The sequence below is a fragment of the Oryx dammah genome, unplaced genomic scaffold (assembly GCF_014754425.2).
Source record: "Oryx dammah isolate SB20612 unplaced genomic scaffold, SCBI_Odam_1.1 HiC_scaffold_1, whole genome shotgun sequence".
NCBI classification, from domain to species: Eukaryota; Metazoa; Chordata; class Mammalia; order Artiodactyla; family Bovidae; genus Oryx; species Oryx dammah.
In genome coordinates this window covers 106758117-106773501 of record NW_024070185.1, presented here as the reverse complement: position 1 = coordinate 106773501, position 15385 = coordinate 106758117, and the positions used below count along the sequence as shown (strand labels likewise).

At 45.5% G+C, this 15385-nt stretch overlaps 1 protein-coding gene across 1 annotated transcript in view; it reads left to right on the top strand.

Annotated features, from left to right (window-relative positions):
- BRINP1 (BMP/retinoic acid inducible neural specific 1) overlaps positions 1-15385 on the top strand; it is a 204106-nt gene that overhangs the window by 149954 nt on the left and 38767 nt on the right. Inside the window, exon 6 of the mRNA XM_040241751.1 lies at positions 12864-13100. Within this exon, the coding sequence (XP_040097685.1) occupies positions 12864-13100 (237 nt within the window). The remainder of the gene's footprint in view (positions 1-12863; positions 13101-15385) is intronic.

Genomic DNA, 15385 nt, shown 5'->3' with positions numbered 1-15385 from the left:
AACCACGTGGACTGTAGGCCGCCAGATTCCTCTGTCCATGGAACTCTCCAGGCAAGAACACTGGAGTGGTTGTCATTCCCTTCTCCAAGCTGTGTTGAGGGAAGGCCTACCAGAGGGTTCATCTTTTGGTGTGTGGTCATGTGAGGCTCTGCCTTTCAATGAACTTGTGGCCAAGTGTGCAGTGCAGAAATCCTGGACTGGTCAGTGATCAATGAGATTGTTTGACCTACTTTAACCACCACGTCCCACTCGATTCCTTGCTGATCTCATTGATTGTACAGAAATCAGGCATCAGGATGGCCAAAACCTAAATCACCCATAGAAATTAATATATTGACTCTCTTTAAACAAGGTACCTGTTTATTTTTTATTTTTTATCTTTTGTCCTTACCCGTCAGAATTTATCTTAGGCGGAATTAAGCTCCTTTGGCACTGCAAACAGTACTTTCAATGCATGTCACTGTATCCTGGGTACATTCTACCTTTTGTTATCTGCACGCTTGTTCATATTTGCTACTAAATTCCAGTTAAGCTTCCTGAAAGTAGAATCCATATCCTTTTAAATGTTCTCATTATTCAGTTTTTACTTACTTGATGTGTGCTCTTACTTACATAGTGTATGCCCAATATATATTTACTGATTTAAATTTATGTGAACTGTCAAATCAATTTGCTTTGAATCTTAGTTTTTTTAATTGTGATGAAATATACATGACAAAGTTTAATGTAGGCATTTTAAAGTGCACAGTTCAGTGGCATTAAGCCTATTCACAGTGCTGTGCAACTACCATCCCTTACTGGTTCCAGAACTTTCTCACCATCCCATGTGGAAATTCTGTATCCATTAAACAGGCCTCTCTGTTCTTCACTCCCTCCAGTTCCTGGCAACTACTAATTGCGTTTCTGCCTCTATGTATTTGCCTGCTCTGAACATTTCATACGATTGAAATCATATAACGTGTGTGTGTGTGTGTGTGTGTGTCTGTGTGTGTGTCTGGCATCGTTCATGTAGCGAAATGTTTTCAGGGCTCATCCATGTTGTGGCATGTAACAGCACTTCATTCTATGACTGAGTTAGTATTCTACTGTGTGGATATCCATATCCACATTTTGTTTATCCATTCATAAGTTGATGGATATTTAGGATGTCTCTGCCTTTTGATCAATATTGCTGCTGTGAACAGCATGTTCAAGTTTTTATTTGAATACCTGTGTGCAATTCTTTTGAATATATACCTTAAGAGTGGAATTGCTGGATCATACAGCAATTAAATTTTAAGAAATAAACCTCGATACAAAAATAAGTTTATTTTGTGGATTGCCTGACTCCATTGTTCTCTTCCCCTGAGAGGATTATTATACACGCTAATGCATCGCCATGTGACAGGCAGTGGTTATCCTGTAGGGGATGTATACACCTCACTTAGTTGACATTGAACTTGGCCATATGACTTGCTTTGGCCGGTGGAATATATGCACGCTTCATTTTAGGAGACACTGCCTGGTTCGGCTTTTACCCTTTTCCCTCTGAGAATGGCATATATACCTGAGAGAGGCCACTCCTTCAGCTTTGGTCCAAAGAAGACATCTGACACAGAGCCAAAGCCCAGCCAACATGAAACATGAGCAAGAAAGAAACCTTTTGTGGTTGTAAACCACTGGGACCTGGGGGCTCTTTGTTATGAAACAGAAACTTAACCAAAGCTCAGTAGCACTGAAACGCTGGCTTAAGCAACGCAAACCACACTTCCTTATGGCATGGCTTCTCAGTGCCTTAACCGGGCTGCTGTCTATTATGGGCCTCAAGAGCCGGATTGAATACACAGAGTCTCCTGAATGTATTTGATCTTGGTTACATGTGCACGTCTATGATTCTGGGTCATACAACTTGGCAAATGCTGGACTATTAATATAATATCATTTGGGTTAAATCCTGTCCAAAATAACTTTTACTCTGCTCTTACAAATGTAGAAGGCTTTTCTTTATTCCTTCGGCTGAAATGTGTATATATTTTATCTTAATTCTACATTTAAGAATTTTGTTCTCCTACCCAACTGGGGCCCTTTAAGGTCAAAACCGTCTAATTAATTTTTAGTATCTCTAGCATCTAGTACATTGTCTGCCTCAATAAAGTGGTGAGTAAAGGACTTTTCTAAGCGTGGCAGAACTGAGCGGCTTTATTTTTGCACACATACTGTGATCTAGTTTTGTGTTTGATATCATGGAAAGAATGCAAAGACATAGAAGCCAGTCATAGTTCTCAAGAATCATAATTTGTAACAATAGATCCCAAACAAAATGTGTGCTGAGTTTAGTGGCCAAGTCTTTTAGCATCATTGTTATCTTAGAAGGTTTTTTTTTTTTTTTTTGATTTGTGCATTTCTTCACTCAGATGTTTCTTAACAGTATTGAGCTGAAGTTAAAATAGCTTCAGGTCTCAAGCTATGATGTCAGGAAAGATAGCACAGGCTTTGCTCATGAGGAAGAGCTCTAGAGAGGTGAGATGTACTAAGCTCAGAACAGAGACCCACAATCTTCTCTCAAGCACATTTTCTCTGAATTCACCTTTGTTCAAAACTATTTCCTGGGTACCCCCCTCATGTGCCAGATGGCAAGGAGGTGGGAGATGGATGACGAACTGTCCCTTGCGTTCAAGGAGGAGCTCACAGACCAGGAGGAAGATGAACATAAACACGCAAACATGCCGCAATACCTGCTCTATTAGAGTCTGAGATACATGCAAGGCTTTTGGTGTCTACAGAGGGGCCCCTCAGATTGCCAAAGGCTTCCAGGGAAAGCAGTGGAAAACAGGGTGGGCATAGAAAATAATGTCACTTGGAATAGCTGTCGTGTATTAATGCTATGGGGCCTCCCTGGGGGCTCAGCTGGTTGAGAATCCGCCTGCAGTGCAGGAGACCTGGGCTCCATCCCTGGGTTGGGAAGATCCCCTGGAGAAGGGAAAGGCTCCCCACTCCAGTATTCTGGCCTGGAGAATTCCATGGACTGTACAGTCCATGGGGTCACAAAGAGTCAGACACGACTGAGCGACTTTCACTCACTCACTCACATTAATGCAATGAGCTTCACATGGGTTACACAATGGATTTTGTTTTCTAATTCATTGAGATAAAATTTACATCCAGAAAAATTTACCATGTGAACAGTTCTATGAATATGACAAACATATCTAATCATGTAATCAAGATGCCACCACAATCAAGGTATAAAATTATTCATTTAACTTTCACGCCAACTCTACACATGAACTTTAATGAGAAAACTGAGAATCGGAGAAGGTAAGCCTCCTTATCTTAACTTCCCAAGGTCACAATGTTAATAAGAGCTGGAGCCAAAATTTGAACAGAGAGAACTTGCATTCTGGGAGCAGAGCTGGTGGTGGTGCAGGATGTCATAAAAAAGAGAGAGAGAGATGGGGGATAAAAGAATCTGCAGACATCAGCTGATCCAGGGATCAGGTGATGGAGTCTGCGAGGTGTAGTTTGCGTTTCATCATGAATTCTGTGAAGAAGCTTAGATTTAAATTGACTCAACGTCTTCTTCAGTTTCAAGGGCATCTTCATGGTGCAATTTTATGAAACTGAATTTTAAAAGTATGTTGGAGAAAAAAAAGGTATGTTGGCCTCCTTATCATTGATGATTTCATAGTTTAGACCACATTCTCTTTTTCCAAGTTAAAATTGTCATTTCGAAGTCTCCCTGCCCCCAGCCCCTTTTGTCAGTTTAAATTCTCCTCTGATTACCTCTCCCACTGAAAAGTAAGCTCTGAGAGAGCACAGATTTTGTTTCTAACCTTTTCTCCAGCACCTAAAAGAGGGCCTGGCACATAATATATGCCTAATCGATATTCCGATGAGTCAACTCTTCGCATGAGGTGGCCAAAGTACTGGAGTTTCAGCTTTAGCATCATTCCTTCCAAAGAACACCCAGGGCTGATCTCCTTTAGAATGGACTGGTTGGATCTCCTTGCAGTCCAAGGGACTCTCAAGAGTCTTCTCCAACACCACAGTTCAAAAGCATCAATTCTTCAGTGCTCAGCTTTCTTCACAGTCCAACTCTTGCATCCATACATGACCACTGGAAAAACCATAGCCTTGACTAGACGGACCTTTGTTGGCAAAGTAATGTCTCTGCTTTTGAATATGCTATCTAGGTTGGTCATAACTTTTCTTCCAAGGAGTAAGCGTCTTCTAATTTCATGGCTGCAGTCACCACTCTGATGCTGGGAGGGATTGGGGGCAGGAGGAAAAGGGGACAAAACAAAATGAGATGGCTGGATGGGATCACTGACTCGATGGACATGAGCTTGAGTAAACTCCGGGAGATGGTGATGGACAGGGAAGCCTGGCGTGCTGCAATTCATGGGATCACAAACAGTGGGACACGACTGAGAGACTGAACTGAACTGAACTGAATCGATCTTTGCTTAATAATTGAAATAGGACCAGTACAGAACAGACTCATAGAATACCAAGGTTCAAAAAATCACAATGATCAACTAGTACAGAGGCTGGCAGACGTCTTCTGTAAAGAGCCAGGTGGTAAATATTCTAGGCTTTGTGGGTCACTGCAGTCTCTAATGCAACTTATTCTGCTCCTCTGTTGTGATGTGAAAGCAGCTGTAAATGATACTTCAGTCTGTGTGGTTGTGTTCCAATAAAGTTAATTTGTGAAAATAGGCTCATGGCCCCAGTTTGCCAATTTCTGTATCTGTCAGTATATGCTAGGTTATGTTGTGCTAACAAACAATCCTTGAATCCCAGTGGTTGGCAAATGTGAGTATTCATTTCTTACTGATTCTGCATCGTAGTCACAAGTCAGGTGTGATTCCGCTTCACAGAATGAAGGCCTCTGTATGGAGAGCAGCAGTGGCCTCTAGATGGAACCTGGCTGCTGTGGTGGTGATGGGCCAAGAGAAACTGAGAGGCCCGTATGTTGGTTCTTGTAGCTTCATTTTGGAAGTTGCACATATCACTTATACATTTCATTAGCCAAAACATGCCATGGGAACCTATCTGAGTTCAGAGGGTGAATGTGAAAGTCGCTCAGTTGCGTCTGACTCTTTGGGACCCCGTGGACTGTAGCCAGGCAGGCTCCTCTGTCCATGGAATTCTCCAGGCAAGAATACTGGAGTGGGTTGCCTTTCCCTTCTCCAGGGGATCTTCCCAACCCCAGGATCAAACCCGGGTTTCCTGCTTTGTGGGCAGACTCCTTACCATCTGAGCCACTCAGAGGTGGGGGTGTATAATTGTTTCCAAAGGAGGACACTTCAGGGAGGGGCACTGAATATGCGTGAATGGGTTTTTGGAGCATCCCTACAATGTCAGCTTTCAGATTCCGCTTCTGTATTTCCAGTGATGAGAAGCCCTCTATCTACTAAGGCAAGCTGTTTCATCCCTCAAAAATTCTGATAGTTAGAAAAGGTTTTCATTTTATTGTGCGAAATGTTGCTTATCTGTATTTTTCCTCCAAGGGTTCCAAGTCTCCTCCTTAAGATCCTGCAGGATAGATAAGGATACCTGAGAAAACAAAAGGGCACTCCATCCAGAAAGGGGAGCCAGACCCGCCCACTTTCCCCCCAGGTAGCTGCCTTTCTTCATTTCCCAGAGCGCAGATGACCGGTCATGGAGACAAGGCTGAACTTCTGAATGAGATCATAGCCTTTTCGCCCTTTCTGCACAGTTTCACCCGGTGAATTATCGTCTTATTTCCATTCCACTCCAATGAGCTGTCAGCGATGGATACTGTAATTCACAGCAATAGAAACACAAACAGATGGGTAATTGACCTGCATGCCTTCATTACACTGGGGTTCAGAATGGCTGCTGAAGCCATAAAGGCCTTTATCTGCCAGTCTGAAATCCCTGGGCTTTCACAGGAAGGGGGTCAAGCTGACTTTTTGCAAAAGGTAGAGTCCTTGCTGTCGTTCTCCTCACCTCATGCTTTTCAGAAATGGACAGAATTTGACAAGCAGAACTTAGCAGGTACAAGACAACAGCTGGGACTCCTATAGGGCTCTGAGATATCTACAGGGGGCCACATTCTGATGCAAGAACAAGATAGAAAAATATTTAATCTCAACCAAAATAGAATAGTATTTTTCCCTCTCTTAGCCCCGTAAGAGAACAGGCATTTAATATTTAATGAAATAGGTCAGAAAAGAGCAAGTTCATCAAAAATATTACTATATTTGGCAATTAGGATATAGAGTAAAATACAACAAAGCTGAGGAAAAAACAGGAAGACATAAAGCCCTTGCCTTGAACAAAACTTAGATGGACCCAAGGTATGCCCACACTGACCCATCTCTGCTCAAGTTGTATCCTCTCCATGGAGCACTGGGGTTGCCCTTCCTTATCTGTTAAGACCAGGCTTGTGTTTCAGGACTCTGCCCACATCACAAAATCACCCGTAATTACTGTGTCCAGGCTTATTTTCCTTCATCTCTGTAACAGATGCCTGACTTATTTAATATTTGAAATATATTTATTAAACATTGCTTAACCAGACACCATGCTGCTCTCTCTGTTTGAGTCATCAGCTAAAGCCTTTGTCTCTTGGATTCTGAGCTTTCGTTTTGAATATCCAGGTAGCCCTTGTGTGTCTTTAGAAAGGAGGAAAGTCTCCTTGAGCAGTTCCTCAGGTACTTCTCGTTGAAGGAAGGAGAAAGAGGCTCAGAGTTCCTGTCAACAAAAGAGAGTCAGAGATGAAGGTGGGCCGAAAATCTCCAGATCTCAGGAGCACCTCGGTTTTTGTTGATAGGGTCCTCTATTCCAGACGTGAAATGTTCCCCAGCTTGCTGAGCACTGCCGCTGATCTAGGTGCCGGCTTTACACAGCACTGTTGACAGCTGAAGATCTCCAGGGATCCAGTGGGCGGTTACCCTGAACGTTCTGTTACTCTAGCGCCCCGGCAGCGGTTGAAATGCTGCAGCGCAGAGGGCCTCCTCTTCTTTTTCTGAATCTCAGATTTACTCCCAGCCTGTAACGACAAGGATCCTTGACCTCTGTTGTTGTAAGACGTGCTGTTCCTCGAATGAGCTGACAGATCTCTGCCCCATGTCACTCTCCCTTTCAGCGTTCTGGTCTCTTCTGAGGCATCAGAGTCATTGCTTTCTTCTCTAAAGTATTTGGGAAAATCGGACAACTGAAAAAAAGAGGAACCTTAATCAGATAGAAAGGCGATGGCTAAACCAGTTCTTAGCTGGAAGGAGTGATATTGTATAACGCCTTTGCACACAGTGTTCCCACTTTCTAGACCACTCTTCCTGTGAATCTCCCATCCCTTGACCCCTGTTAATCCACTGGGTCTCAGCCTAAATGCCACTTCTCTGGGAGACTGCCTTTGACTACCCCTGCTTGATGCTGGGCTAGGTATTCCTCCTGTGCATTCTCCAAGCACCCTCGTGCTTCTGGTAGAGCCCTGGGCTCACTGCATCCAAGCAGCGTGTTTACAGGTCTGTCTCCCTCCTAAAATGTGAGGTCAGTGAGGGCAAAGGAAGGTTTGCCTTATTTTCCCTGGTATACACAGCACAGTGCCTACCACACAGTACGGCTTAAGCAATATGTGCGGAAAGAAGAGAGGAGAAATGGAGAGGAGGACAGATGGCAGGGAGAGGGCAGGAAGGAAGGAAGGGAAGAAGGAAGGAAGGGTCATTGAAGTACAAACAATGGAATGATAATAATAAAGACCTGCAATAAATACTATCGTGCTATTAAGACAAAATGCCCGCTTGGCATTTTCCTACTAGCCCAAATGGGGCTATATAAGAAGGATTTTTCCAAGAAGGGCTCAAGTTTGGTCCAGATAATGGGTTATGTTCCAGTAGGGTGCAAATGGAAGAGTTAACATTTATTGAGCACGTAATTCTATCAATCAGTGTCTTGGTCTGCTCAGGCTGCTATAACAAAATACCATAGATTGGGTGGTCTGAACAAGAGACATTCTTTCCTGCCATTCTAGAGGCTAGCAAGTCTAAGGTCAAGGTGCCAGCAGATTCAGTGTCTGGTGAAGAAACATTCTTGGCTCTTAGCTGCTTTCTCACTATGTGCTCACAGAGGGAAGGAGGGGAAGAGCAGGGAGAGAGAGAGAAAGAGAGAGAGAGTAACTTCCTGTCTCTTCCTCTTCCTATAAGAGCAAAGACTCTTGAGAGTACCTTGTACCACTTGGAGATCAAACCTGTCCAACATAAAGGAAATCAGTTCTGAATATTCACTGGAAGGTCTGATGCTGAAGGTAAAGCTCCAATACTTTGGCCACCTGGTGGGAAGAGCTGATTCCCTGGAAAAGACCCTGATGCTAGGAAAGACTGAGGGTGGGAGGAGAAGGGGACAACAGAGGATGAGATGGTTGGATGGCATCATCGACTCGATGGACGTGAGTTTGACCAAGCTCAGGGAGATAGTGAAGGACAGGGAAGCCTGGCGTCCCACAGTCCATGGGCTCACAAAGAGTTGGACATGATTTAGCAACTGAATAAAAACAACAAACCCCATCATGCCCACCTTCCTGACCTTATCTAAACCTAGCCTCGGGTGTCAGAGTTTCAACACAGGAAATCTGGGGTCAGAGGACATAGTTGGTCCATGACAGTCAGAGGCTGCTGGAGCGCCGTTTATGCCTTGCCTCCCCTCAGTCACTCTTCACAGAAGCCCTGGAAGGTGTTTATTGGGAATTTAACTTCACAGGCAAGAAAACTGAGCTTCATGGAGGCTAAGACATTCCCAGAGACTGCTCTGTGCACCCCAGGGACCCCAAGGCAGGCATTTGTCTCCACTTGCTTCCCTTCCCACTGGAGGCACGGAAGGGCCCGCTAGTGTTTCAGAACCCAGCCGGAATTCCCAGAGGCCTGAGTCTTTCACTATGGTTGTGGAGCTCTGGACATGTCCTCAACTCTAACAGCCTCCGAGTTCTCAGGGGCAACTCTCTTTCCAAGTGGAATGAGAAAGAGGGCAGTTCTTCAACAAATGAATATCTGAAACCTCCCCGGGGCTTGGCCTTAACTTAAGCTCGGAGGGACTGTCATGGACAGACAGGCCTCTGTCCCCCAGAGACCCACTGTTTAATGGGGGAGAAGGAAAGGAAAGGAAGACAAAGGAATACAATGATTTCATTCAGCAGCCAATTCTGCGAAGAAAATAGAAGAGGCATCTTAGCGTGGGTGGCCTGGGCACAATCGGATGGCAGGACACAGGAGCCAGGCCGAGATCTGGGAGAGGAATATGCAGAGACGGTGGAAAGAGCAAGCTCGGTGCCAAGGAGGGGCTGCGAAAGGGCGGGGCGCCCAACGTGTCCTGAAAAACAGAGCAGAGAAGGGGAAGGAGGGGGCCAAGGAGTCAGAGACGTCTGGTGTGATGGAGGGAAGACAGGGCGCCCCAGCGCACAAAGACTGCTCGCACAGGACAGTTCATACCCTCGGGGCGAGGCGAGAGCGCTGAAGGTGAGGTGGGAGGCGGGGCTGAGGACGGCGGGGCAGAAATCAGGGAAAGGGCAGGCAGATGCCGCGAGGGTTCCCACGTCGGCATTGCCCGCTCCCTGCAACAGCTGAGTGTTCCGTTTTAAAGTATAACAAGATTTTTTTTTTTTTTGTAAGTATAATGAGATTGGGGGGGAACAGATTCCATATGTTTAGCGTGGGTGAGTTGGTGTGCAAATGGAACTTTCAACTCTTGCCTTCCTGGGTTTTGTGAGGCCAGATTTATATGCTTGGCATTAAGGGTGGCCTTTTTTCCCTCTCTCGTTTTCTCAGTTTTCCTGTTCGTGTGTGTGTCTTTGGGAATTGAGGGGACAGGAGGTGCCACCCCAGCCGGCAGCTGTATATCTTTCACACGGCGGATCCCCAGGCCAAATCCCCCTCCACGTTATTTACAGCTCCCATTGAAGCGGGCAGGACTCCGGCGCCCATGCAGGAGGCGCCCAGCAATGGGCCTCTTTGTTGGACACAGGTCACAGGGAGAGACTCCGGTGGTGACTGCTATGTGAACCTCCGCTGCCGGAGAAATGGTTATGTAACTTTAAATAGTAATGACATTTCGCAGAAAAGTGCTTTTTAATTGCTATGTCTTCATTATTCTCTTTTCAAATTTGCCCAGGAGATTCCGCCTCGTAGTCAGCTTGGCAGGTTCTGGGTTTCCATTTTTAAAGAGCAGCCAGTTTTGTGGTTCAGCTGCTCCCAGAAACCCCCCAGCCCCAAACTTCATCTGTTTTCCGTTGCATTAAATGGGGTAGGTAAGACTGCCTTTTGTATCCTTGCCAGACAGAAAAATGATTTGACGCAATTTTCGAAAAACGCTCTCCCCCAGTTCCTTTTGGGCCAGCACCAAGAATAGCATATTTTATCCCCTGCAAAAGAGAGAAAGAAAATGATGAGCAAGCTAGAAAAATAGGACTGAGAGTATAGTCTATAGAGTTTCTTTAAGCAACAGAAACTTAACCCCAGTCCATAGACTCACATGCCTATAGGGGATTGGGATCAGCTAAAAATAAATTTTGCTTTGGAAGCAAAAAAATGGTGATACGGATAAAATGACTCAATAGTGCCTACTCTGAAAGAACTGGAGACTTGGTCTGGGACTTTACTGCTGGATTCGGTTTGCTCTGCCTTTCCGTATTTCCATCTTACGCCTCCGTACAAGAGCCCTCGTGAGCAGTGACTCAAACTCGTCTGGACCCTTTGCTCGTGGGATGGAGCTCCCCTAGCCTTGTGGTGGACTGTCTCCCCGGCTGCCCAGCCCTGCTTGTTAGAACACCTTCTGTGCGTGTTGACAAAGGGTCTACCATTCCAAATAGCCCTCCCATCAGTGCTGGTTCAACAGCACAGAATTCTAAACCCCACTTCTTGTGGAAGCTCTCCAGATGTCTCCACACTATGTTCTGGGTATCTTTCCTTCTCATTAAATACAGCTATAGTGTTCTTTCATCTCTCCTAAGGTTTCTGTGGTAACTTTAAAAAACTTTAATCCGAGGAATGACAGCATCATCATCATCAAGAATGAGAATAAAGCACATTTATTGTTTGCTATGTATCAGAGACTGTTCTAGACAATTCTCAAGAATTATGTCACTTAGCTCTCTCAGTCACCTTTGACGGAGGTACTGAAAGTGTCTCCATTTTAGAGAAGAGAAAGTGGAGCCTTTGACAGGTTGGCCAGCTAACCTGAGAGGACTGAGGCAGTCAGTGGAGAAGCCTGACTCTAGCAATGCCCAACTCTTTACTGTGCTGCGGTTTCCGCCAGAAGGCATGCTGGAGACACCATCTTCTTTTCCACAAGGCCCCTCTGAAGATAGTCCTTTTTTAGCTGCCGTATGATGATAGGTTGAAATGATGGGTTTCACTTTTTTAAAATAATTTATAAGCAAGAGAAAGATAAAAATCTAGAGCCACAACTGTGAAGTCGAGAGTGAGAGAAATGTTGAGTCTATTCAGCAGATCCCTGATGAGTAGGGTTAGGCGTGCCCCTGAAGCATGAATGAGGAGAGCATTTCAATCCGAAGAGCACAGTGGGTAGTAAAACCACTGCCCCAGTACGCATTGGTGGCAAAACCTGTCAGCAGCTGCAAATGAGGGGGAAAGAAATGTCCCAGGTGAAAGTGCCTGAATGACTTAATTTAGCCCAGCGTTGTCCTTTTTTGAGGGGCCACCAAAAGATGGCCTGCTCTTTTGACATTTCATGGGTACGAGAGTAGTGCTTGTGCCCAGATAAACCCTTCCCCCTTCGTTGGTCCTCAGGATCAGGACTCTGCTTAGTCAGGTGCTTCATAGAGAAAAGACCATTCATTGTGACCAGGAGAACTCCTCTTATAACCATGAATGGCCCGTATCCTCTCAGTGAGCTTTGCCTTCTTCATTTGTAAGCAAAGGAGAGAAAATGAATCGGACACCAGACTTCCCTGATCCCATTGCGTGTATGTGTGAATGATACAGTGGTCCTGTTAGATTATGTAACTCTGATTATGTCATTCTTACCTGGGGAAACTACCAAAGTATCCCATTATTCACAGGATAAAGTCCAAACTCCTCAGCACATGATAAAGACCTTTGATCTCTGGCGTCTGCCCTTTTCTGAAACCTGCTCTCCTCGAGCACTGCCTGCCCACCCATCTGAGTTCATGTCCCTCCCAGCAGCTCCCAGACATGTAAAATGTTAGTTCTTGCTACCCCTCTCTTTAGAATATGTTTTGTAGCTCTTTTTACATAATGAGTCACTTTTCAACCAGCCCACGTATCATTTCCTTTACAAAGGTTTCCCTGATATTTCAGCAAAGCTAATGCTGCCTCAGTGGTCCAGTTGCCTTGTACAGCCAGCTCTACCCTGGGTCTGTAAAGCTGTGTTGTGATGAGGTGTGTTGTCTGTGCCTGCTGATTATATTGTAAACTCCCCAAGGGCAAAGATCGTGTCTTTTTTTAAATCTGTTATAGACCTAGCGCCTAGCTCAGGACTTGAGCTTCATGAACAAGGTTCATAAATATTAAAAGAAAGGAACAGGAAAGAAATGAAGGAAACAAGGAAAAATAAACAGTGAGCTTGTGCTTTCAATAAGGGCTTTCTCCCACAATGGAAAAGGTCTATTAACGGATCTGGCTCTGGCTTCAGTGCTGATATCACGCAATAGTGTATGGAGAGAGCAGAGGTGGCCAGGATCACACTCTGAGAAGTTTAAGGCGAAGCGAGGAAACTGGAGGCCTCGCCAGCGCCGCCCTGCGTAGATCTGGGCAGGCCCAGAGCTAGTCTGGTCCCAGCTCACAAGGGGAAAGCTAGCAGCTTCCGATTCCCGCGTGCGAAACTCTTAATGGAACGCCTCCTCTATAACCTTCCCTTTCCTGCTTCTCGCTGCTCTCCTCCAGGTCTTCAGATCATCTTCCCTCAGTATCTGCAGGAGAAGTTCGTCCAGTCGGCCTTGAGTTACATCATGTGCAACGGCGAGGGGGAGTACGTGTGTCAGAACAGCCAGTGCCGATGCCAGTGTGCCCAGGAGTTTCCGCAGTGCAACTGCCCCGTCACCGACATCCAGCTCATGGAGTACACCCTGGCCAGCATGGCCAAGTCGTGGGCTGACGCCTACAAGGACCTGGAGAACTCAGGTAGGGAGACTCGCGGGACTGTTGCACGGAGGCCCACATGCCTGGGATCTGACGGGCATCAGGATGGCCAAGGGGAACCTGCTCAGCGACCGCCCTCCCCACCAGCCTTTCACTCAGGAGGGTCCAGAGCCATTCGAGTAGCTGTCAAAGAGGAGGCACTCAATAAATCTCCACCGAGTGGAATAATGAATAACATAATCAAGTTTGTGGTCCTGTGATATATTGCTTCTGTGGTACCCAGACGACAGACAGAATAATGCCTCGGGGCACAGAGGAAGCCTCTGGAGAGAGGAGTCAGAGCTAGTTGTATTGATTCATGAGTCTGTGTGTGTGTGTGTGTGTGTATACATGTCTCTCAAAATAAATGAACACACACATATGTGCAAATATGGGTATGTATATAGGTACATATATGTGTAGGTGTTGATGTAGATAGCCAAAGAATTCAGCCTGTCATAGCTGGAAGTCACTTTTCAGGTAATTTGGCCATTTCCTGCTCTTTGTGGTTGAGAGAAATGCATTTCAGGGGAGGACAGTCACCGAGGCCATAAAGTAGGTGAGGTGCAAAGTTGGATCTCTGCCTCCTGGAGCTTCTAGTTAATGGGGCATCCAGGCATTGATTATCTAACTATGCAGGTAATGATGACATGTTAATCATTTGTGTATGTGGACTGAGGAGCTCCTGTGAGCGGGTCACGTGCTGTTGGAGGGTGGTGTGGTCAGGGAGTTAGGAGAAGCCCTCTCCAGGGAGAGTGTCAGCATCTGAATGTGTGCAGAGCTCAGAGGGTGAGTGCAGGTCGGCCAGCGGGAGGCACCCAGGAGCGACATGGCTGCGATGTGGGATAGGAGGATGGTATAGACAGTAAAAATGAAATGTGCAGAGACGCCAATGCCAAGATGTTTAGGAGGAAAACTTGGCAGGACTTGATGGTAGACTGGCTCCGAAAGTTGGAGGAAGAGTCTTCAGGTGAGCTCCAAGGACTTTTAGGTTTTTCGTTAAGCAGTCTGATGGACGTGGGTACCTTCCACAGAGCTAGAACACCCCGGAAGGTTTAGAAAGAAGACTGTGTACTGAGTTTTGGACGTGAAAAACTTGGGAACCCTTGAGACTTCCAATAGAGATGCCAAGTGGATATCTGGCATTTAATATGTTCTCAGAGATGTGTTAAATAAATGGACATATGTACAGAGCATTTCTATTTTTAACACAACTTTATATTCCTTAAATCTGTTATAAACTGCGCTGAAGTATGTAGTGGTATTACTGTGTTCTAGAGGAGGGAGGGTGCCAAGCGCCAGTGTTTCCCCAGAGCCACAGAGTCAGTAAGTGACAGCATTGGAAATGGAACCCCTGATTCCAAATCCAGTGCTCACAGCAGCTTCTGTAACTGATTAATTCTACTTTTCCCACCCAACCCCCCAACCAGGCCTCAGTTCACTCATCTGATAAATGAGAGGACATGTTTTTGTTTTTGATATTTGGATTTATGTAAATCTTTTTCCAAGAAACCCTTTGATCAAACAAAATCATACATGGAGCCACTGTGTACCACAGATAAAAGCTGAGCCATAGAGCGCTGGGTTTGAAAACCACTGGTTTCCATGAACTCCGAGCCCCACTCCAGCTCTGGGACATAGAAAGCATCTGTTCTTACGGGCTCACCCAGTGGAGCTGCGATGCCTTAGGAACCTGCACCCATTAGTCCATTTAAAACCCTGGGAATCTCTGAAAGAGGAGAGCTTCATGAAGGAAATGTGTTATAAAGAGTATTTGGCCTCAAAAATAAATAAAAAAATAAAAGAAGAAGCATTTGATAAAATGCTTTTGTAAAGAGATTCTACTGATTGCCAAAAAGCAGAGGTGGGTGTCGGCTGTGTGCACATCGCAGGGATGCCTAGCATAGGACCCTTTCTCCCGGGGAAGAGAAGCCGCATAGTGGGGGTGGGCGGAGGAACTGCAGAAAGCGGAGATGCTGCAGAGTAAGCTGAAAAGGCCGCAGAAATGATTGCTGTGTCACAGTTTGTCTCCACAAAAGCACATTTCCCCCAGATATCCTGTGCTTATCCATTTTGAAATGTTTGTGCCTATGAAGACAAACCCATCCATCTGCACGTATATATGGCTTGTACCTGTGTGTTTCCTCCTTTCCTTTGCAACCCATAACCTTAATGACTCAGGACCAGGTCATTTGGAGGGATTAATGCCTGGTCAAAGGTCAAAGGCATTGATTCCTTCATGGCTGGAGTGTTAGTGGTCAAATAGGACCTAGTTTATACAGGTAAAT